The sequence below is a fragment of the Bombyx mandarina genome, chromosome 08 (assembly GCF_030267445.1).
Source record: "Bombyx mandarina strain Sakado chromosome 08, ASM3026744v2".
NCBI lineage: Eukaryota > Metazoa > Arthropoda > Insecta > Lepidoptera > Bombycidae > Bombyx > Bombyx mandarina.
The window spans coordinates 3,052,236-3,075,175 of record NC_143215.1 but is presented as its reverse complement, the minus strand read 5'-3'; the positions used below and the strand labels follow the sequence as shown (position 1 = coordinate 3,075,175).

The window sequence follows — 22,940 nt, the reverse complement described above, 5'->3', positions numbered from 1 at the left end:
GAATCCGGACGGGTAGGTACCACCGCCTTGTCTATTTCTGCCGTGAAGCAGTAATGCGTTTCGGTTTGAAGGGTGGGGCAGTCGTTGTAACTATACTGAGAGCTAAGAACTTATATCTCAAGGTCGGTGGCGCATTTACGTTGCAGATGTCTATGGGCTTCAGTAACCACTTAACATCAGGTGGGCTGTGAGCTCGTCCACCCCTCTAAGCAATAAAAAAAGGGACTAACGATCTTAGGCTTGAAGGGCGGCTGCACGTCCCTCGCCTCGACCCTGGCCCAGTCGATGCGGCGGAAGAAGGCGTGCGTGCGGACGTCCTCCTCCCCCCGCGCGCCGCACCCCAGCCGCTTCTGAGGGTTCTTGCTCAGGAACGACTTGCACGCGTCCTTCGCCTCCTGCAAGTGACCGTAGCCATCACAGAACACAATTAGTATTTGACAGATGCCCGAATCTCGCTTACAACATTTTCAAAGTAAGCTTGCATATACAGGGTGTCCCAAAATGGATAATCCCAAAATTCCTCATAGTTAGAGATATTGGGAACTCAAAATAAAAAAATAAATAAAAAAGTCTTAGGTAGTACACAAATTAAAAATAAAGAAAAGATACCTATTTTATGATTAAAATTTAAGTTCAGATTAAGTTTTATAAAAAATTACACTAGCTACTCATACGATTTCCTACATATTCCTTAGTATAGTCCATGTAGAAAAACCTATGGATTTCATTTATTTGTAGCTGTTGTATATTCCAGAAACGCCCAGCACTCTTACTGGTGGTACTCACCTCTTGTGAGTCCGCGCGGGTAGGTAACACTACCATCACTCCGCCTATTTCTGCCGTGAAGCAGTTATGCGTTTCGGTTGGAAGGGTGGGGCAGCCGTTGTAACTATACTTGAGACCTTAGACCTTATATCTCAAGGTGGGTGGCGCATTTACGTTGTAGATGTCTATGGGCTCCAGTAACCACTTAACATCAGGTGGGCTGTGAGCTCGTCCACCCATCTAAGCAATAAAAAAAAAGAGTTTGGGTTTGTTGATATGATGCAATCGGAATATCGAGTCTAGTCGAATATCAAGTCGATTGCAAGAACAGTTTAAATAATCGACTATCGAACCTAACTTTGGTGGAGCTAGGGATGAAAAACGTGCTAACTTATGATGAAGGATTACGTTTTCGATCACCTCGTTGGCTTAGTTTATCTAAAAAATATTTATTTTATGATTTTAATTGTGGTAGAAATTATGTAAGACGAAAATTACTTACAGGACAAAAATGTAACGTCGGATTGTGAACGATTTTCCCATACTAACCTTGCTTAAAGTCTTCGGATAAGACACACTGTTATCGGTGATAGCGGCGAATAATTCCTCCTCATCTTCTCCGTCGAACGGCGGCTGACCCACCAGCATTTCGTACAGCAGCACACCATAAGCCCACCAGTCCACGGATTTACCATAGGGCTGGTATAAGATGATCTCCGGAGCTATATAGTCGGGTGTTCCGCAAAAGGTCTTCGTGGTTTTGTCGCCCGTGATCCCTTCCTTGCACATGCCGAAATCGGCGATCTTGATATGGCCGTCTTGGTCGAGGAGAACGTTGTCTAGTTTCAGGTCGCGATACACGATACCGCGCGAGTGAAGGAAAAACAGGCCGATCGCTATTTCCGCTGAATAAAACCTAATAAAATAAAAAAATAATCGAAAAACCTTTTTTATCTGAGTTCCGAAAATTCTGGGAGCCCATAATGAGGAAAAATAAAAAAAATTAAAAGAAATTTTTGCGGGGGAACAAAAAGTTAGCCAATTTTATTTTCCCTCTCCGCGTATTTATTTTGTGTTTAAAATTCTAATCTGCAGAGAAGTGAGTTCATTCGCGAGGGACTAGGGATTTTACAACAATATTATGTTCTTTCTATTGGAAAATATAAAAAAGTTGGTATTTTTACAATGAATGATTTTGAAAAGGTATCTTGAAGGCTACAATTGCAAAGAGGACTTACACGGCTACGGGTTCCTTGAATTTCCCGCACTGTTGTATTTGGAACATCAGATCACCTCCGTTCACGTATTCCATCACAAAGTACAGACGATCCTAACAGAAATAATATTTTACGTAAATTCCCAATCGTAATTAATAATAATAAGCCTTTATTGCTGTTTTACTTACTAATTACTAACTTAATACATTACTTAATAATAAATTAAATTTAAGTGCAACTTATAATCATTATCAATTATTCCGTTCGGCGTTCGGTGTGATTTTAAAAACAGCTTGTCTCTCGACAAAGGCCTCCTCTAAAGATTGCCAATATTCTCGATTTTTGGCCATTCGACTCCAATGCGGGCCGGCTACACTCTTTATTTCATCTTCCCAACGTTTTTAAGCCCAATCGTAATTAAGCCTTCAATTAAACTTTCGATTATAAGTGTGAATATAGAGGAGCCTATTTTTGTAGATTAGATTTTATGTTATATTTAAAATCGAAATTCTTTACTTTAAATAGTAATGTGAGCTCGGATAGGAATCACTATCCTGCCTATTTTGACCGCAAAACAGTTATGCTTCATTTCATTTAATTTCATCCCAGTTGATTAATGTCTCATTTCACTTCATATTATAATTTTTCATAAAAATAAGAATATAAATTAAAATAGGGCATGACATAAAGGTCTTAGTTACCAGATCATAAAATCCCATAAAAAAATTATCGCAACAAAATATATAGAGGCTTAAAAAAGGTTGAGTTCATTAAAGAAAAAAAAAATCTCACCATAGTCTGGAAGCAGGAATGTAATTGCACTAAAAACGGTGGTTTGTTGCTCAGAGCCAGCACTCGCTTCTCGACCATGGTGCACTCAACGTCATCGTCCTGAATGATGATGTCCTTCTTCAGGATCTTGATGGCGTACAGTTCGTCTGTGCCGCGACGTTCGGCCAACATTACCTGAAGTCGTTCACGAAGATCTTATAGTCTTACACTAATCTATACATATAAATAAAATTGGAGTGTATGTTTGTAGTATTGAAATAACTGCTTTTTACTACATGCATATGAATATATATACGGTACATACACCAAAATAACATTTTTTACAATTTTTGTCTGTCTCTCTGTTTGTTCCGGCTAATCTCTGGAACGGCTGGACCGATTTTGACTGGACGTTCACTGACAGGTAACTGATGATATAAGGAGTAACTTGGCTACTTTTTTTTAGACTAGATTCACCCCGCGGCGTCACCCGCGATACAACAATATCCGCAGGTAACATCGCGGGACTCAACTATTCAATAATAAAATTTAATGTTTCCGAAGCGAAGCGAGTCCGGGTCGCTAATCTTACACTAATTTAAAAAAAGCATTGAGGATTGACTGAAATTTTTTTGATATACATTTAAAATAAAAATATGAAACCTATAAGTTTGTTTTTTCGGTATTCGCGACACACATTTACAAATAATCTTTACGGTTCTAATCTTGAGTTTAGAAAAGAAGAAAGAAAGAAAGAAAGAAAATCTTGAATTTACAATTTTGTTTTAAAATAAAAATTGTTTCAGTTCGTTTCATTAGTTTCAAATACTTTCGATAAAACCGTAAAAGTAGTTCTAATTAAATATGAAACTATATAATTATTATATTTCTCCTCCTAGTTGCGAAGGGGCTGTGACGTAACTCATTCGTAGCTCATTGCACATTCTTTGCGATTAGGTATACCAGTGGTCGTCAGACTTTTCTGGTCAAAGGCCACATAGGACAATGTAAGATATCACTGCGGGTCACACATTTTTGGACTGTTTAGTTGACCACCAGTCAATTGACATATTTAATATCAGGTGTTAGAAGGCGCTTGTCCCATAGATAAATCAATTATCTTTATTATTTACTAGCCGTACTCGCCCGCTTCGCTTGGCATTTAAAATTAACATTATTATTTATTGTCATTATTAGGGAGTCCTACACTCATATATATTAGCCTATCCATTAAGTACATGTATTTTCTACATGGATCCCAGATTTCAAGTCAATCGGATGCATGGTTCAGTAGTTATAACGGAACATCAGTAAAAACTACTGTATATTTATATATTAGTATAGATGCAACGTGGGTAGTCTATTAATTAAGAAATGGCGTGAAAATATGAAAAATATGGTAAATATATTATATGAGTATTTTTTATTTCTAACTATCGACCCGCCCTCGCTTCGCTTCGGAAACATTAAAACACACATGAAACCAAAAAATAAATAAAAAAAGTAGCCTATGTTCATCAGGGACAATGTCGGCTTCTAATGGAAAAAGAATTTTTCAAATCGGTCCAGTAGTTTCGGAGCCTATTCGAAACAAACAAACAAACAAATCTTTCCTCTTTATAATATTAAGTATAGATATAGATATAGATAAAATTGTTTGCTCTGCCGCGTGCCGCAGAAATGTCGTCCGCGGGCCGCAGTTTGGCGATCACGGAGGTATACGAATTTTCTACAGTACCTTCCCAAAGGAACCTTTCCCGAGCACCATGATGAAATTGAAGTCGGTAGCTCGGATAACATCAGCGGCGGCCACGTTGTGAGGCACCTCGCGGTCTGGCGGGGGCGGGGGTCGGCGAGCCCCCACCGTTGTAGCCCTCATCTGGTTCTTGAGCTGAACCAAGTCGGCGCCCTCTTCCGGCACCGGCACGTTATAGAACTCTCCTTCTTCTTGAGTCAGGAGTTTGAACCATCCCTCGGCCGGTGCTTTCATCACTTCGGATATTCCGAAGGATAGCGAGCCCATGAAATCATTGCGGGAAGTTCTATCCCAGTCCCAAACCTAGAGAAAAGGGGTATTTTAATTATCAGCCTTAGGACTATACAGTTAGCATAGGATAGGGTAAAGCAGCCAAGATTACCACAGTTTAATACACTCTACACGTAAGCATCAGACGCGCAGTCGGTTGAGTTGAGTGGTGCCGGTTTGGGAAACTCATCACTATAAGCATGACGATAATAACTGCCAGTGTAGCAAAGAAAAAGAGACATCCTTACAGGATAAAGATATCAGTCTTCTTCTTAGTACGACTTCTTTTTAGGGACATCAAAGACAAGACATATATTTTATGTGATACGGTACTTTGGTTTAATGTTTTATCTGATATGCGTCGAACACAATCCATTAAAAGGCCTTGTTGTATGTTAATTATAATCTAGGAATAATTTACGTATCCAATTTACGAGGCTTTACCGTCATGTAAAGGCGTATCGTGTTAAATATTTCATGTAAATCATAAGATAATTGCAGGAGACAAAATGATATCTTCATTATAGTCTACGATCTGTGGATGGTAGGCTTGTATAATAATTAACTGTAACACTTGAATAACAAAGTAATTTATATAACAAAAAAAAAAAAAAAAAATATTTGTGATCAAAATTTAGATTTTAAGTCCAATTGTGATGTTTCGACATTGATAATCTTTTAAGTATAATTTGGTCCTTTAGTCCTCCAAAGTAAGCATCCTTTAAATCACGAATGCTTCAAGTAGCTACTACAATATACATTACTGAAATATAATATCATAATTAGAATAAAAAACGTAATGGTGCTTTTATTTGAATCGCGACAAAGCCCTTTGAGATCGCCACCTTGAAAGATTTTTCATTGCCGAATTTCAGTACTTTAAAACTTATCAATAATAAGACTCAAGACAGTAATAAATAAACCCAACATTACCTCAATAAGAAGCCGCCGGTCTTTATCCTCAGCTTTGAGGTCGAACGAGAGGACCTCATTCCAGACGGGGTTCAAGGTGCTGCGGATGGTCTTGGTTTTTTTCTTGACGTTATCAGAGTCAGGGATCAGCTTCATCTTGACGTAAGGGTCCGACAGCCCGTTCGGGTCCATGGGGATCAAGTTGCGGCCCTGCTTGACTGAATTCAAAACGTGCTCATTTGATTAGGTGATTTTTACTGGTGATAGGAAGTCTTGCGAGTCTTTATGGGTAAGTACAATCGCCCTGCCTATTTCTGCCGTGAAGCAGTGAGACATTTCGGTCTGAAAAGTAGGGCAGCCGTTGTACTGCACAACTTAGACTTAGAATTTGTTGTTATCTATAGGCTTTTACCTGGAGCCACTGCGGTCATCCACAGTGCGCTTCCAGAGATCTTTTTTGCCACGCACCATCCGGCTATGGAATGAGCTCCCCTCCACGGTGTTTCCCGAGCGCTATGACATGTCCTTCTTCAAACGAGGCTTATGGAGAGTATTAAGCGGTAGGCAGCGGCTTGGCTCTGCCCCTGGCATTGCTGAAGTCCATGAGCGACGGTAACCACTCACCATCAGGTGGGCCGTATGCTCGTCTAACTACAAGGGCAATAAATAAAAAAAAGGCTCCGGTAAGCATCTGATCAACTATCATAACGGTACAGCCAAGCCGCTGCCTACCAATCAAGGATTACAGTTATGTCTTAACATTATTAATAGTGTTTTCTTCGGTTTTCGCTAGTCGTAGGCATGATTAAGCTAGTTTTACGGTTTAATCTCGCCTTTTTATTGAATACTAGCTGACCCGGCAGACTTCGTAGTGCCTCAATCGATAAATAAAAGACCTCAACTTTTGTATAAAATAAACTTAAAACAAACAAAAGGAATCCGTCCGGAAAGTTGTTATTTAATTTCAAACATTTTCATAATTATCTACCTTTTAAACCTTCTCTGGAATTCCACAAATAATGCAAGACCAAAATTAGCCAAATCGGTCCAGCCGTTCTCGAGTTTTAGTGAGACTAATGAACAGCAATTCATTTTTATATACATAGATAGAAGATAGATAGAAAGAAGATATATTTCCAATTGTTTTCGTGGACACGAACGATTGACCGCACTAACCGACCGTATTTCGCACACAACGATCTTATCTCGAGGTCTGTCATTTTCATAAAGATTAACCCGTAAAGCTAGCTCTAATTATTTTAAGAATTGATTATGTGATTTAAAATAGTTTGAATAAGACTTCGGATTGTTTTATTCACAGCCAACAACCGGTGGTCATATTATTAACAGCAAAGGTTTGCTCACTTACCTATTACTGTTTTTGGTAAATCATTGGTAAAGAATTTGATTTTTTTTGACCTCATTTGACCTCGACCTGATTGATTAACTTTGCTTACCTTCAACGGTAAGCTTGTATCCTTGGCAAGAGACGATTAGTTGGATTCTCCCGCGTCGCTCCGTGTGGTCGCATCCGCAGAGGTTGGGCACTGACTCCTCGCAGCGTTTGTGAACGTTCATGTCGCATGCTGTGCACGGAAAGAGCTTCCCATCAAATGTTTGTTCAAACTATTGGAACAAACATTTGGATATGAAGACAAATTTAAAATTTCATTTGATTTTCGAATTCAAACAAATTACTATCGGTACATATACTTACGTCTTTATTTATTATTGCCAAATAAAGCTTCAAATTGTTAACATTAGAGATAATACAAATTTTATTAATGCTGAATTAAACTAGTTACAAACAGTGCGATAGGAAGTTAAAAAAAAAACAGTGAGAACAAAATGAGTTTGCGAAGCTTAGTAACGCACATGGTATCTCAGAAGCAATATAAAATTACCGCTTCCTATGATCAAATTAGTGAACTTACTACGTAAAATATATATCGTGTTACATGAAAGCGAAACTTCATACAAAATTGCCGGAGTATTAACGCTATATAAACACTTTTCAAGGAGGCAGACGATGATAAAAACAGCGGGAAATTTCCTTTGCGGAAAATTAAAGGGAAATAAATGAGAAACGGGTATTAAAGAATATTGATTGCAACGAACCTTTTAACATAGATTCAACGGTAATTTAACGTTTTCAAATACATTTCAAAGACCCATAAACATTTTTTTGAACACGCTTAAAGAACGCGCATTTCGCCGCTCTCCAGAAAATCTCCCGTCAACGGTAAGTTCCCTTTAATTTCCCCAAACACAATAGCTAAGTAGAAACTACAAAATAAGCTTCACTAATATGTTCTAGGCGAACTAACAAACAAACTTCATTCAACAAACACAAGTAGAAGATGCAAATAAACTCACTCGTAACGTAAAAGGCAGAGCTATTGAGCTTATTGAATTTATCGGACGAAACGCCAACTACGAGGGTCTTATTACCAAGACTAATATTTAAACGGAATTAAACTGGAACAATATTGAAGGTTCGTTTATCTTTGAATTTTTCGTGCAATAGATTCTTTTGATAATGCATCTAAAGGGAATTTGAGATTGAGATCGAATCAATTTTACGTTTCTTTATTCGTGTTTTGTGATTATCCGAATTTGTTAACGAAATACACGTGTAATTCATATTATTTTTTACCGGTAATGCATTTCTATGGGATCATACATACAGTGTTGCGGCCACGAAATCAGTGTAACATACATTTCATTTTATCTGTGAACTAATAATACCTTTGTTCTGTTGTACCATTCATTAACTTTTTGTAAATATTTATGTACGTCATTGTTTTTATACCTGTGCACTTAAATCCCTGATGGGCGAGACCGTGCAGTAATGTGCCACAATGGTCACAGAACGTTGGAGCTAGGAACGTCCAGACACTCCATTTGTGCGGGGCGTAGGCGGCCTTTACAACAATGAATCCAATTAATAGGATAAAGGAGGCGTATTGTTATTATTCTTACATTTAAAAGAAGAGTAAAGAGTAAAAAAAAATAACAAAGCATTAGCAGAAACTATCACCAAATCTGAAAACATACAAAATAGCGAGATAGTAGATAGAAAAGCGAGCGAAGCTTTGATAAAAGCGTTTTGGTATCGGCAGCCGGATCCTCCGTCCGCTGGTACCTTGACATTTCAGGCCCTGGTGGATGAGCCCGTACAGCAGAGAACCACAGTGATCGCAGAACGTTGGAGAAGAATACGTGTAAACGCGAAAGTTGTGTCTCGTGCGTGTGTCCTGTTGAAATTACTTATTTAAGACGACATTATCCACTACTGTAGATTGAAATTACTTATTTAAGACGACATTATCCACTACTGTAGATACTATGGGCACTGCAGTATTATTTGTTACCTACCTAGCTTCTTTATTCCTGAGCACTTAGTTAGTATCTTGGGCTATAGTATTGGATCTCGTTGCAAGCCCACTCCACCAAGCTAACAGGCATTCCGGTTTGATGAGAAGAAACTATTCTATAAGTATTTTGGAGACTTCAGTTTTATATCTTAAGGTTTGCAGCGGAGTTCACTTGCGATGTGACTTCAGCAACCACTCAACATCAGATAGACCGTCGCATCGAAAATAATCCGAATAAGTTTCCGTTTTTAATTAATGCCTTCCTACCTTCGTTTTGTATATAAAAAATAACAATTGTAAACGCACCAAAATTTGTATTCATTACACGTAATAGAAGAGTAAATATTTAATTTAATCAGAAAGCTCGTCAAGATCAAAGCCGGTGCGGATCAAAAGATAATTAACTTCAGCTCCTGAACGCAAAGCCTTGTCGTGTAAACACAGAATTTCCCTTTTGGAGTCCAATGTATCATATCGCAACCGTAGAGTACTATTTACTTAACATTTCGCTTCGCTTGTGGGGAAGCGTGTTCGAGAGTTGTGACGGGTTGGCGCCACGGTCCTACCCTTCCCTTACCGATTGAAGGACAACCCATACCAATAACTTGAGCTGGATAACTAAAGACGTGTTCTTATTACGTCTCTCTGAACTGTTTACACATCTACATCAATTTGGGGCGTATAAGAAATTGGATATAATTTTCTTCAGTTAATTTTACTATGGTGGCGAATACTTGAAATTGACTTTCTGTAGCAAATATAATACGTTAAACACTGAAGTTGGTCTTTTTGAATAAAAAAGTAATTGTTAAGTCCCATTGTAGTTTCAATAAGGTTTAAAATCAGTTGTGTGGAAGATCACTGGAATAAAATTAAGCTCCTAGATGCCTATCGAAAGTAGATCACATTGGACGCACGGAAAACTCTTTACAAATGCTCCGTTGAAAGAATTGAATGGAAGTTTTCGTCATTCTGATCCGACGTCAAATTTATGGTTCGCAACTTCCTCTATTTGATCCAAGATTGACAAATTAATTAACCATTAAATCCATGATGATAAACGATCGAATGTTTTTATTTAGGTCTCTTTGCAGTTAATCGCTAAGACTTATCTCTTAGCTGGTCATCTCTAGCCGCTTCAAAATTCGAGCCATATCTTCTTCCGAAGAAGCAACCAGCGTGGTATCGTCTGCGTAACGATGATTCGACAGTTGGTACCTACAGAACATTACTTTCCATCTATCAAGAGATTTCCGCATGCTGTGTTCCCTGTAGAAATATCGAACAAGATGCAAAAGCTAAAACAACCAAACTCCCTTCTCGAATTGAGCTTTACGATGTGACTTTACAAAGTTTGACATCTAACATGCTCCGGATAGTTCTTTTTTCAGCTTGATGAAAAAAGAGAGGACATAGACTCGATCCAGGACCTCCCACATCTTTTGCCGTCTAACCAGCCAAAAGCCTTCCGGCAATCAAACCACACAATTATCGGGGTAATATATTCATATGCTTCGTGCTATGAGTATCCACAAGTTCAGAATGTTTTCACTTTTGATCTCACTCTTGAGGGTCGGTCAGTCGTGACGATTGTTTCAGATATTCACAAAATTATTCAGTAATTTCTGACTGAGCTCTTTTGTTCAATGATGATATGGATGAATGTTTTGTGGGCCACAAGACTTCGAAACATATTTGTAGATGTCGTGTAAACCCGTCCTTCCTCTAGCATGAGTGCTATAACAGAGTCCGTTGTTATCCGGTTCCTGGAACTATGTGTCACTATAAATCCCTCAAAAATAGTCGACCATTTTTTCATAAGTCAAGGTAATTAAGTTAAATAAGGTAAGGTATAAGTCATCGTTAATATCGAAAGATAATTTCGAAGGTTTACCAAGAGTTGCCAATCTACTTTTCAAACGTTAATGTAAACACGAAATGAACCGAATGTAAATAAGAAAACATCAAGTTATTTGCCCGTTTAAACAATTTGAAGAGTTCAGTAGTCTGAATTAGTAATTGATGTTTGAGTTCTGCTCCCGCTAACTGAATGCCAATTGGCGCTAGGTTTGTTTGCGAAGCGATCCCAGAGCTTTCCTTTCATGGGGGTTCGTTATTTCGACTTCTTATTTGCATTACGAGTTGATTATCTTGCCTTTTGACTAATCACTATTGTTTTTTTTTTTTTAATATTATTAGCTGACCCGGCGCAAACGTCGTTTTGCCATATAAAATATTTCTAGGAAAGATAAATAACCTATATACCGACTGCAGCGCCATCTGCCGGGCTGATTTTGGAATCTAAACAACCCAGGGCGATACCCGAATGCATAAAAAAAATCATTCAAATCATTCAATCAGTTCAGTCGTTTACGCGGATTTCAGTGACAAACACACGCACAGAAGAAATATGTATTAAAGATTTTAAGTCATTAGACATTAGTGATAGTAATACTAGTTTAGGGCTGCTGAATACTAAATACTTCGATATATTTTTAAATATAATCGCCGAAAGGTAGCGTCCTAATTATTGATCGTATAAAATAAAATAAATTTTCGTCAAAAAATTAACAATGTCATTACATTTTGATAAAATTGAAATGTCTATTCTAATAGCACGATACTAATAAGCAGATACCCGAATATACAAACGCACAGAAAAAATAAATTTAATGCATCATTGCCAGACGTTGTATACAAAGAAGTTGTCAAAGTACATATTTTGCCAAAATATGTACTTTGACAACTTACGGAAATAGAGATGCGTCAGTCGCAGCCTGCGAGAATGTCAATTCGTATTTTCGTACCACTTCGGCTCACTGGGCCAAAACTCTGGTGTCCAACTTGTTAAATATACTGTATGCTTTTCGATCGGTGATGCGAAATACATCACGCTTTCAGTCTCACAGATGCTATTTTTCGTTACCTAATCCTTGGTAGGCTAAGGGGCTTTTCACCTGCGGATTGGTAGGTGAGTTTACCGGGCTCGGCGTCAGAGTTTGCTAACACTAGCCCTAGCAAAAGCAGTGCTTCGCTGGATCTACCACCGGATCGGAATCGCGACCCACCGAGATGACCCCCCGGCGAGAAACTCAGTCGGTTTAATTAAGTACGTATTATGTGTTTGTTACTCACGTCGGAATCCGCCCCCTTGTCGGCGCCGGGACACGTGAAGGTAACATACTCGTGGCATCGCTTGTGCACCACGAAACTGCACACTGTTAACAACATTATAAGATATTACTAGTTTTAAGTTGAGGTCTTCCTAAGCATATGTAAAGAAAAACCTTTATCATTAAAAACCTTTAAAACTTGTTAGTTTAAAAAAATATTTTTTCTTAGACACGGAATCACTCATCTGTCTACCACTGAGTGAATAGAAAATTCAGTTTTGTATATATAGTATAGTAATAATACTGTTTAATTTTTATATTAATTTTAAAAGAGATTAAAGGCTTTAAATGTTATTTTCTTATTATTTACCAGAAAACGCGGTTAAGTTTTTATTGTTCATTCGTTCTGAATTATTCCATACCATTAAAAATTATTCCGTCGTATATATTTTTTTTAAACTAAAGAGTTTTAAATGATAAAGGTTTTTCTTTACGTCTCAACCTTAGAGGAACAATTACAAAAATTTCTTTATTAATATATTATAATATAAATTACATGTTATAAAATTATATCTTTATGTACATAAAAATAGTTTTACTGATATCCATTGGCCATTTACTAGTGTTTAAACGTATATTGAGCTCGAAATTTTCCCGATTAGTTCCTTAGTAACCATGCATTTATTTTTCTAGATTTGAACAGTCGTCGTGGCCTAAAGGATAAGACGTCCGGTACATTCGTGTTGAAGCGATGCACCGGTGTTCGAATCCCGCAGGCGGGTACAAATTTTTCTAATGAAATACGTACTCAACAAATGTTCACGATTGACTTCCACGGTGAAGGAATAACATCGTGTAATAAAAACCAAACCCGCAAAATTATAATTTGCGTAATCACTGGTGGTAGGACCTCTTGTGAGTCCGCACGGGTAGGTACCACCACCCCGCCTATTTCCGCCGTGAAGCAGTAATGCGTTTCGGTTCGAAGGGTGGGGTAGCCGTTGTAACTATACTGAGACCTTAGAACTTATATCTCGAGGTGGGTGGCGCATTTACGTTGTAGATGTCTATGGGCTCCAGTAACCACTTAACACCAGGTGGGCTGTGAGCTCGTCCATCCATCTAAGCAATAAAAAATAAAAAAAAGAACAGCTGTTGGTCAGTGGAAATGAGACTTTACGCCGTGTCTCAAGATGGCTAGTGGTTTTGACGTTATGATTAATACAGCTTCCGGTACCAATGTAACATCATGGCATTTCAATGCTAATTATCGATTATATTTCATGCTTCAACTCTGAGACTCGGAATTAGGCATTCATTCGTTTGTCTTTGTCCCCGGGCTGGCAGCTAAACACCAGGAAATTACGCGTGGTAATCATCAAAAACTGTACACACCTTGGCACTGGAATCCTTGTTTTCCAAAGCCCCTGTAACAGAAAAAAAAAACTAACTTTAGTATATGCGTGGCTTCTTCTTGCTTATCCTAATTGGTCCTGTAGCTACAAGTAATCGTTCAGCAGATATTTTTTTTTCTTCTAATTTCGCGAGTCGTACGAATAATTATTATAAGTTAGGATAATATTCAAATATTGGTGAATAACAACAACTAAATGTGTCCTCGACCGCGAAAACTGTAAAGATTTTCGAAATGTCAAAATGATATTAAGAAAGTAAATAAAAGAGCGAGATTAAGCCGTAAAAGTATTTTTAGTTATCTTCGGTACATGTTTCATATTTTATTCTTCATCTTCTTCCTCAACCCCTTATCAAGTGTAGGTCTTTTTATATGCACTCCATTCTTTTCGGTATCTTCGCCTTTCGTATCCAGTTCATTGCATTAACAATATTGCAACTGGCAATAAAATTATTGACCACAGAAAATACACTATGTATTATACAAAAGACTTTTAACAACCAAACTCTTTCGTTTAATATTGAGATATAATAGTATTTAGATGAAAGCTATTAGCAAAAAAAAAATAATTTGTACACGACCCTCAGGCCAGCAGTCAGGGGCACTACCACCAAGTCAACCATACCACCTATACCATTAACTGAGAAATTAATTCATGTCATTTATTTAACATTTATAAACCGATAGATAATCTCAAGGCAGCTTAAAAATACTTGCATGGACTACGTGAAATAGAATAGGAGAGAGAAGGGTATCAGTACAGAGATAATGTATGATAGGCCTGAATGGAAAAAGATGAGATATTGCGCCGACCCAATCTAGTGGGATATAGGTACGAAGAAGACGAGAACAAGGCCGCCATAGACCGAGGCCTCCCAATCTCTCCTTTAGATTTAGGCTGCAATTTGTTTATTTATTTACTTATTGATTTAGTTACACTAACGAAGTGATCATCAATACAAAACATTGATAAATTGACAATAAGTACATGGCAGATGTCACCTCAATTACAGGTGCAATAGGTTTCATACTTCAGTGAGGTGCAATCAACAATGCAGTTATTGGACAACATCATGAAATTAGATAAGAAATTTAAAACTTAATTAAATTTGATTAATTATGATTAGGTTATATTTAGTTGGGAAATTATCTGTGCCGGATTGAAGTTTATATTTCATAACTTAAAATTAATTCAGCGCAATCTGACAGCTCCGAATGAGCACTGACGGAGATCGCCCTACCGTTATTGTCGTAGTCCCAAAGGATTCTGTTTAAGGGAGAATGGGCACCCAAAATACATATTTCAATTCTGTTGTATAATGGTCGTCCAATATTTCAAAATGCATGATTGCTTCGGGGCAGAAATGCTGTATTACATTGAATATAAGATGTATTTTTGCGTACGTTTTATGCATATGTGCTCTTGATACGTCTAGATGATATTTTGCGGGAAGACAATGCATGAATTAAAACAAAAAGAGAATCTGCTGGTTCTTCTGACGATGATGAAAGTGAATTGACAAAATACGAAACTGAAGATGTGACGATGTTAGTTTTTTATCATTAATTAAATATATTTTTCGGTTCATTTAATAAGTTTCACTTAATTTGCCACAATAGTGCTTGGTCCATTTTAGAAGTACGACGCGTCCAATATTTGTAGCTCTACGTTGTCATCATCACATGAAGCGGAAACGTTTCCGAATCGAATGATCGCCCATATGAAGGCATTAACTACAATTACCACTGCGCCGATTCGATCACACTGCGCGCTTCGCGAATTGAGAAAGATAGGCTGTGGTAATTCTTTCCTTAAAACATTTTTAAATGCCTTCTTTGGCAACTAACTATATTTATATCGTGTAGTTTTAGCTGCTTCAAGCCCGTAAGCATGGCAACGTGAATACAGCCATAATCTATATATATAAAAATGAATTGCTGTTCGTTAGTCTCGCTAAAACTCGAGAACGGCTGGACCGATTTGGCTAATTTTGGTCTTGAATTATTTGTGGAAGTCCAGAGAAGGTTTAAAAGGTAGATAAATATGAAAATCTTCGGAATTAAATAAAAATGTTGTTTTGCCTTTGATGTGTCCCCCGTCGGACGGATTCCTTTTGTTTGTTTTAAGTTTATTTTATACAAAAGTTTAGGTCTTTTCTTTATCGATTGAGACACCATGAAGTTTGCCGGGTCAGCTAGTATGAGATGTATATTTTTATTGTATGACGTAAAAAAGGCTACTCTTTGAAAACGAGTCACTTAACTGCAAAAATTAATAGTGCAGGGTCATAAATACGTTTTATCGCTACTACGGTTTCCTACTGAAAGACTTTACTGTCTAATGACAATTTTATATCAAATTAATCGGTAATTTCGTCGAAGTCGTCGTGGCCTAAAGGATAAGACGTCCGGTGCATTCGTGTTGAAGCGATGCACCGGTGTTCGAATCCCGCAGGCGGGTACCAATTTTTCTAATGAAATATGTACTCAACAAATGTTCACGATTGACTTCCACGGTGAAGGAATAACATCGTGTAATAAAAATCAAACCCGCAAAATTATAATTTGCGTAATTACTGGTGGTAGGGCCTCTTGTGAGTCCGTGCGGGTAGGTACCACCACCCTGCCTATTTCTGCCGTGAAGCAGTAATGCGTTTCGGTTTGAAGGGTAGAGCAGCCGTTGTAACTATACTTGAGACCTTAGAACTTATATCTCAAGGTGGGTGGCGCATTTACGTTGTAGATGTCTATGAGCTCCAGTAACCACTTAACACCAGGTGGGCTGTGAGCTCATCCACCCATCTAAGCAATAAAAAAAAGAACAAAATACCGATAATCAATATTCTGATGTACAGATACTTACTTGCTTAGCAAACATACTAGTGGTTATCTAGTACATCATAATATATCAGTACGCTCGCATGAAGTCAATTTACAGTCGACGAAGCGTGAGATCTGTCGTCAATCATCTCCTGGTCTCGATGCGTCCGGGATAGTTTGGCTCGTGGTTTTGAAGATCAATCGAGCGGTTAATTCCTTAGATTTTGCGTTATCTTCGGCTATTATAAATTATTTTTTTTTTTTTTTTTTATTGCGTAGATGGGTGGACGAGCTCACAGCCCACCTGATGTTAAGTGGTTACTGGAGCCCATAGACATCTACAACGTAGACGCGCCACCCACCTTGAGATACAAGTTTTAAAATCTCAGTATAGTTACAACGGCTACCCCACCCTTCAAACCGAAACGCATTACTGCTTCACGGCAGAAATAAGCAGGGCGGTGGTACCTATCCGCGCGGACTCACAAGAGGTCCTACCACCAGTAATTACGCAAATTATAATTTTGCGGGTTTGATTTTTATACACGATGTTATTCCTTCACCGTGGAAGTCAATCGTGAACAATTGTGGAGTACGTATTTCATTAGAAAAATTGGTACCCGCCTGCGGGATTCGAACATCGGTGCATCGCTACATACGAATGCACCGGACGTCTTATCCTTTAGGCCACGACGACTTGTGTCAATTGGCGAATAGAATTATTACTTTTTAGATCAATTTAAATGAAATAATCACTAAACGTTATAACACTTTTCTGGATACATCCATAAAATTCATATTCGTCTTGGGTCAACAACGGAATTAAAAGTACAATATATTTTTTTTATTTTTATTTATTACTAGCGACCCGCCCTCGCTTCGCTTCGGAAACATTAAAACACACATGAAACCAAAAAAAAAAATAAAAAAAATTATTAAAAAAGTAGCCTATGTTCATCAGGGACAATGTCGGCTTCTAATGGAAAAAGAATTTTTCAAATCGGTCCAGTAGTTTCGGAGCCTATTCGAAACAAACAAACAAACAAATCTTTCCTCTTTATAATATTAGTATAGACACTTCATGTAAAATTTACATTGGCGGACTTAATGCCTGAGGCATTCTCTGCCAGTCAACCAAAGGTAGTGCAGAGTGGATAGTGGTAGGTGCAATGAAATTTATATTAAGTTACAAAAAGTATATACATACATACACACATACATACATATAATAGTTTATACAGTATTAAAAGGAATATATTCATAAATATCCATAACAAATAACTTCATCTTAATAAGTTCATGATGATTCCGCTAACTTGTCCAACAACATTCGCCGAACCCTTAATATACATATATCTATATATTAATACGCGAAGCAAAAACTTTGTATCCCTTTTTACGAAAATTGCGCGGACGGAGGAGTATGAAATTCTCCACACTTATAGAGAATATAGAGAAGAAGTGCACAATGCTAAGACTTTTTTAAAATAATGCATAAAAGATACATAAAATCAATAAAGAAAACATTACACACACTACATACCGTGGATTTGACACACACACTCATGCATACTATTTATTGTCAAACTTTTGTTCTTGACGTCTGTGGTCAAATTGAGAATAGATTAAATATTGTTTGTCTTTATTAATATTTTTTTATAGTGTAGCCTTGGCGAAATTTGTGACTATAAAAGTATACAATACAATCATAATAGTGTACAAACTTACAATTCCAATTAATTATAGTCGAATTTCGACTACTGCGAACCTCTAGTAGTATAAAAAATACAAACGTGTCCCAACTCTAAAAGCTTCTCTTTCCATAAAGGCCAGTCTCTACAAGACAGCCTCCGTAACTAGAGTATGTCTCGTATATAACTATCGCACGATTCATTCTCCGATCGTATCATTGAATGTCGACGTCCGATTTACGCCAGTGTGAATTTAATAGAACATTTTAACGACTGTGACTTTGCGTGAATAGTGTTTGATACTTTATACGTTATAGTATAGTATACGTTATAGTAACGAGAATGGATAGAATACGGAATGAATATGTTAGAGGAAGTCTGAAAGTGGCACCTGTGACAGAGAAGCTAAGGAGTGCACGTTTGGGATGGTATGGACATGTGATGAGACGAAGTGAAGATGAGGTTGTTAAGAGAGTGTTAACTATGAATGTGGAAGGATTTAGAGGAAGAGGTAGACCTAAGAAGAAATGGATGGATTGTGTGAAAGACGATATGGGTAGGAGGGGAGTGAGCGAAGAAATGGTATATGATAGAAGAGTATGGAAAGAGAAAACATGTTGCGCCGACCCCAGGTGACTGGGAGAAGGGCAGGATAATGAATGAATGACTTTATAGTCTAGATCAAGCAAGTATTTTGAATGACACAGCGAGCAGGTTAAGCAGTTCATGAAGATTTCATATGATCACCGTCACTGGTGATAGGATATCTTGTGACCCTGCCTGTTTTTGTCGCGAAGCAGTAATGCGTTCCGGTTTGAAGGGTAGGGCAGCCCTTGAACTATAGATATGAGACTTAGAACTCATATCTCAAGGTGGATGACGGCATTAACGTTGTTAATGACTAAGGGCTTCGGTAACCACTTTACCGGGCCGTGAGCTCGTTCACCCATCTAAGCAATAAAAAAACCTTGTGACTCTGCCTGTTTCTACCGAGAAGCAGTAATGCGTTCCGATTTAAAGGGTGGGGCAGCCTTTGTACTATAGAAGTGAGACTTAGAACTCATATCTCAAGGTGGATGACGGCATTAACGTTATTAATGACTAAGGGCTTCGGTAACCACTTTACCGGGCCGTGAGCTCGTTCACCCATCTAAGCAATAAAAAAACCTTGTGACTCTGCCTGTTTCTACCGAGAAGCAGTAATGCGTTCCGATTTAAAGGGTGGGGCAGCCTTTGTACTATAGAAGTGAGACTTAGAACTCATATCTCAAGGTGGATGACGGCATTAACGTTATTAATGACTAAGGGCTCCGGTAACCACTTAACCGGGCCGTGAGCTCGTTCACCTATGTAAGCAATAAAAAAACCTTGAAGTAGTTTTGAAGTTACAGAAGGCATTTTGAAATCACTCGCTTTGAGTCTCATTAAATGTTAGTTGTAATGACGTTAGTGGCTTAAAGGTCTCCACACCAGGTCATAATATTAAATATAATTGGAAATAGACATGCTTTAACAAAAACCGACTTCAAATAGAAAAATAATAATATTCGAAAACAAATTTATATACACTAAAAACTATAATCATTGAAATCGATTGGCGTGATATTGAGTTATTGAGTTATTCATCTATACGTCGCACACGTACTTAATGCAAATTTAAGACTTATATGGTTTTCTCATGGATACCATTATCAGAACTGGACTAAATTGAAATGGGACCATCCGGGACGCGACAGCTTTCTAATAAAAAAAGAATCATCAAAATTGATTCATCCAGTCAAAAGCTATGAGGTAACAAACATAAAAAAAACAAAACATACAGTCGAATTAAGAACCTCCTCCTTTTTTGAAGTCGGTTAAAATGTAAAATGACTTTTAAATTTTAATACATTATGACAGATCGCCGCCTTTCAATGTAATCAAGTATGTAGTATCTGTACATTACTCAAAAACTGGGTTTTACTGGTGGTAGGACCTGTTGTGAGTCCGCGCGGGTGGGTACCACCACCCTGCCTATTTCTGCCGTGAAGCAGTAATGCGTTTCGGTTTGAAGGGTGGGGCAGCAGTTGTAACTATACTTGAGACCTTAGAACTTATATCTCAAGGTGGGTGGCACATTAACGTTGTTGATGTCTATGGGCTCCAGTAACCACTTAACACCAGGTGGGCTGTGAGCTCGTCCACATATCTAGGCAATAAAAATAAAATAAAAAAATATCGAGGAATATGAAGAGCGTATATACATATTTTTTTTCATATCGAAATTCATTCAGTATATCGTCTTGCATCATTTAATCTCACACGCGTCATCGTCGCCCGAACGTTTCACGGCATGTTCTCACGCGCCACTGACCCGTGAAATTGGCACCCCTGTCATCCTCGCCTTTTAATGGTTCGTATGCGGAATTTTTATGTTGGTATAACGTAAAAATTTTAAATTCTCATTTTCGAATTACAAACTAAGCAGTTTTATATTTATACGACCATTGATATTGTGGTACTACAGAAATTACGTAACAAGAATCAGTTTTAATATTTTTCTATTTATTAAATTTATATTAAAACACATAAACCGAAGGAAAATCGAAGAAATCGAAGTTATGAAATTGACATAAGCAGATTATTAAAATTTACTATCAACTTAACTAATAACTACAAAGTTTCTTCTAAAGTATAAACTAGAAAAAGGAGCCATTTCTAGCATCATTCATATTTACTTTTCAAACACCTCAAAGAAAAAAGCAGAAAAAATTGTGGCCGTTACAGAATAACACTTTAGGAATGACGTTTTAAGGGGAGCAGAAATATTTCGACTGGCAATACAAACATAATTATAACATATAGTAAAGTTTATTATCAGACTGGCAACGAGCCAACCGCGCTCATCAATGAATTAGGTATATTAATACTTAAAGATATCACATTACAATAGTTCTATATCGGTGTTCGTTTAATTAGGCACTCTAAATCTGTGTAATGATGATTTTCTCTAATACTTTTAACCGATTACAAAAAAGTAGGATGTTCTCAATTCGACTAAATAACATTTCGTGATAGTTCTGATAAAAGTGATGATTTTTTTACTTGATATATTTTTTGTTGTTTTGTGACCGATATAGTGATGACAAGACAATGATAATTATCAACTATTTTCTTACCCTGTACACATGTACGTCGAGAATGTAAAAACCGTCACTTTTTTTTTTATTGCCCTTGTAGGCAGACGAGCATACGGCCCGTCTGATGGTGAGCGGTTACCGTCGCCCATGGACGTCGGCAATGCCAGGGGCAAAGCCAAGCCGCTGCCTACCGTCAAGCGTCATCAAACGTATCATCTTGTCGTAACAGAACACTTGTCGAAAGATCCTCCTCCTCCTCGCGTCGTTTTCCTCATTACTGAGGGTCGTGAGTCCCCCGCTGCATCAGTCTCTCCCGTACGATTTCCCTCCATCTGCTGCGATCCTTAGCTTCATGAAGGGCATTGTGGAAGTTGATGTTTAGAGAAGATCGTATTTGGTCCGACCATCTCGTGGGACTGCCTCCTCTGGGACGTTTGCCATCTACCTTTTCTGTCATCATCAGCTGTTCTAGATTGTGACGCTCTTTACGAGCAATATGTCCGAAGAATTCCAGCACCCTACGAAGGCCTTTAATTTTTTTCTAAGCATTTGACATCGTCAAAGATTGTTTTGCTTTCGCATAGATCACCCCCAAATCCCGTCCCCATCCCCTAATCTAAGTCCCGGTCGTGGCATTTCCTCTTCCACGTAGAGCCTGAAACGGCTTTCATGTCATCTACCCACCTTTGGAACGGTCATCCTTTTAAACTTTTCCCCTCTCGAGGGTACCGCTCAGTTACTAATTTAGCCCATTTTAATACGCTTTTATTAACTTCAGACGTATGTAAGTTAGTATGTAACGGAATCTTTGAACATGATTTTGACCCCCTTCAAAACGTCGGTTTAACTCGAAATTTGGTATACTTATTAAGGACCGATGACGATTCAATATTAAAAGAAAAATTAAAAAATATATTGTAAAAACTGAAAAAATTGAATTTCAAATAAAAAATTTAAAATAAATAATAGTTTAAAAAACAAAAAAAAAACGTTTTTATAGAAAATCCAACTTTAAAATAGAAAATAAATTTTAATAAATTTGAATTAAAAATAGTGTTAGAAAAAATGATTTTATTGTAAAAAAAAGCGTGGGGTGCAATGGTATCAGTAGTTATAAATATGTTATGAACAGATATGAGTTAAGAAGGGTTATTTTGATAATATCCTGAAAAGCACTTCACGCTAACACGTTTTTTTTAACTATTATTTATTTCTGTTTTGTTTCATATTAAATGACCTATCCATTTCCACTTTAATTTTTTAATTTTGTATGATACATCCGTTATTTTTGTTTTCATACTTTTATTATTACACTTATTCGGTCGTATTTATGTATTACACTATTTTGAAACATTCATATCGCTAGGCAAATCATTTCTACAATTGCAACTTCTTCATATTCAAATATTATCTCTAATAAAAATGAATAAAAAAACCAAATGCTATTATTACAGGTAGATAGATCCACATTTTGTGAAATCTTTTAGCGGATTCCGTGTTGATAATCCGACAAGAGCGCATTTATCATGTCTCGCAGTCGAAAACCAACGAAAGCGTTTCGCAATGTGACAAAAATTTAATGTCTGTCTTCGTATCTAGTGTGGGCTTTTACATACGAGCGGCGAAGACGCTAATTTATAGATATATATTAAAAAAAAAGACATGAAATACGCATGCATCGGTGTTAATAATTCATTACGTATAATGAAAAGTAT

General features: G+C 37.4%; 1 protein-coding gene across 3 annotated transcripts in view; it reads right to left on the bottom strand.

The window, feature by feature from the left end:
• Window positions 1-22,940, bottom strand: part of Pkc53E (Protein C kinase 53E) — a 222,201-nt gene that overhangs the window by 5,474 nt on the left and 193,787 nt on the right. For 2 of the 3 annotated variants that reach the window (XM_089729422.1, XM_089729424.1), the window contains exons 2-11: window positions 13,577-13,608; window positions 12,204-12,286; window positions 8,837-8,948; window positions 7,149-7,277; window positions 5,713-5,909; window positions 4,492-4,812; window positions 2,775-2,948; window positions 2,004-2,095; window positions 1,315-1,681; window positions 231-395 (exon numbers count right to left, since the gene is read on the bottom strand). In XM_089729422.1, the coding sequence (XP_089585548.1) occupies window positions 231-395; window positions 1,315-1,681; window positions 2,004-2,095; window positions 2,775-2,948; window positions 4,492-4,812; window positions 5,713-5,909; window positions 7,149-7,277; window positions 8,837-8,948; window positions 12,204-12,286; window positions 13,577-13,608 (1,672 nt within the window). Of the gene's footprint in view, window positions 1-230; window positions 396-1,314; window positions 1,682-2,003; window positions 2,096-2,774; window positions 2,949-4,491; window positions 4,813-5,712; window positions 5,910-7,148; window positions 7,278-8,503; window positions 8,616-8,836; window positions 8,949-12,203; window positions 12,287-13,576; window positions 13,609-22,940 lie in introns of all 3 variants that reach the window. The other variant, XM_089729425.1, reaches the window with a different exon arrangement.